Consider the following 1,927-nt stretch of genomic DNA (forward strand, 5'->3'; position numbering starts at 1 on the left):
GCCCTACCCCCCGGCCCAGTACCCCCCACCCCCCCAGAACGGGATCCCCGCAGAGTACGCACCACCGCACCCACACCCCACGCAGGACTACTCGGGGCAGAGCACAGTACCGGAGCACGCCATGACCCTCTACACACCAGCACAGAGCCACGCCGAGCAGCCGGGCACCGACGCCAGCACACAGTCCATAGCAGGGACACAGACGGTACCGGTAAGGCAGTGGGTCGGGGCACAGGTGGGCCGAGGGCAGTGCCGGAGCAGCCGGAAGGGCGCTGTGGAGTGGAGCTACCTGGCCACAGTCCCACAAGCTGGGTGTCCCTGCCATCACTCCTCCTTGCAGCCCCCCATCACTTCTAATCACTCGTAATCCACCTGCTTGGCTGTGGTCCACCAGATCGCGGCAATTACAGGGCTGGAACGCAGCACCGGGAGAGTGCTGAGCTCAGCATTTCCGTGTTTCCACGTGGCCCCACATGCAGCATCTGCATCCCCACCCTGAGCACACCCATGTGCCATGACCACAGCCCCAGACACCGTGCCACGGGGCTGTAGGCAAGGAGAGAGGCCGATGTGTGGCCACCCAGTGTTGGCTGGCTCTGCCATGGGGATCCCCCTGCTGTCTCCCAGGCCTCCCCTTCCCCTGATGCTCAACTTCCCAGACCCCTGGCACCACTCAGGGGATGGGTGATGCCCTGACCCCACTGGCAGCAGTGACTGAGGTGGGGAAGTGCAGGCAGGTTCTCCAGGTTGGGTGTTCCTTGACTCCCAGTGGTCAGGAATCCCTGCCATCATTCCCCCCAGCTCAGCAGGGTAGAGGGAGATCCATGGGGTGCTGCCTGAAGCTTGGGGATCACAAGGTCCAGGCTGTCCCTGGAGGCATACAAGGCCAAGTGCAGGGCAGGTGGACTGTCCCCAAGCTTGTAGCCCCACTGGGGACATGGGGCTGGCATGGCCAGGGGCTGATGGCAGCACTGCCTCCCACAGCAGACAGACGAGGCGGCACAGACAGACAGCCAGCAGCTACACTCCTCAGACAACACAGACAAGCAGCAGCCCAAGAGGTTACACGTCTCCAACATCCCCTTCCGATTCCGGGACCCTGACCTGCGGCAAATGTTCGGGGTGAGTCCAGCCCCATCCAGGCCCATCTTCCCTACTCCCTGCTCAGTGCTGCCCCTTGGCACCACCGGGGCCCCATGGCACTGTACCCTACCAAGGGCCCATCCTGCCCAGCCCACATGTGGAGCAGGGAGTGGCACAGAGCCTTTGTCTCCCTCCACTGCCCCCTTCCCAGCCCTCATTAGGACTCAGTACAGTGCCAGCTAATGAGGTTTTGGGTGACACTCCCCCAGCTAAGGAGCCATGGGAGGGACAAGGGCTCTCCCCTGGCACAGCCTCAAGGGTCCTCGGGTCTGGGGCAGTCCTCTGCCCATCCCTGGCACAGAGCCTTGTGCCAGCAGGTGGAGGGTGGGGAGCTCTGTGGGTGCTCACCCCTCTGCTCTCTCCACTTGCAGCAATTCGGGAAGATCCTGGACGTGGAGATCATTTTCAATGAGCGGGGCTCCAAGGTGGGTGCTGCCCGTGGCTGGCGCCGTACAGCGTGTCCTGGGGAAGGGGGTCAGCGGAGTTGGGTTGCCCAGCAGTGCTGTAACCCACTCTCCCCTCCTCTCCTGTCCCATGAGACCCTGGTATGGGGTACCCCATCTCGGGGCAGCCCCCGCATCATTGGGGGTGCCTTGTGGGTCCCTGTGCCCCAGCACCGGAGGGAGGGGAGGGCTCACTCTGCCCTCCCACAGGCAGCTCGTGTCCCTCTGTGTCTGGATGTCTCTGTTGTATCTTCCCTGCTTTCTGTGCCCCTCTCCCAGACTCTTCTCCCAGCTCGTGGGTGATGCTGGGGCCTCAGCCGGGACCCTCAGCCCCCACGGGG

At 63.8% G+C, this 1,927-nt stretch overlaps 1 protein-coding gene across 1 annotated transcript in view; it reads left to right on the forward strand.

The window, feature by feature from the left end:
• Nucleotides 1-3: 3 nt before the first annotated feature.
• RBFOX3 (RNA binding protein, fox-1 homolog (C. elegans) 3) overlaps nucleotides 4-1,927 on the forward strand; it is a gene marked incomplete at both ends in the record, with an annotated part of 5,532 nt that continues 3,608 nt past the window's right edge. The window contains 3 exons of the mRNA XM_009078509.1: nucleotides 4-211; nucleotides 985-1,122; nucleotides 1,515-1,568. Coding sequence (XP_009076757.1) covers nucleotides 4-211; nucleotides 985-1,122; nucleotides 1,515-1,568 — 400 coding nt within the window. The remainder of the gene's footprint in view (nucleotides 212-984; nucleotides 1,123-1,514; nucleotides 1,569-1,927) is intronic.

This window comes from Acanthisitta chloris, unplaced genomic scaffold (assembly GCF_000695815.1).
Source record: "Acanthisitta chloris isolate BGI_N310 unplaced genomic scaffold, ASM69581v1 scaffold24427, whole genome shotgun sequence".
Lineage (NCBI taxonomy): Eukaryota > Metazoa > Chordata > Aves > Passeriformes > Acanthisittidae > Acanthisitta > Acanthisitta chloris.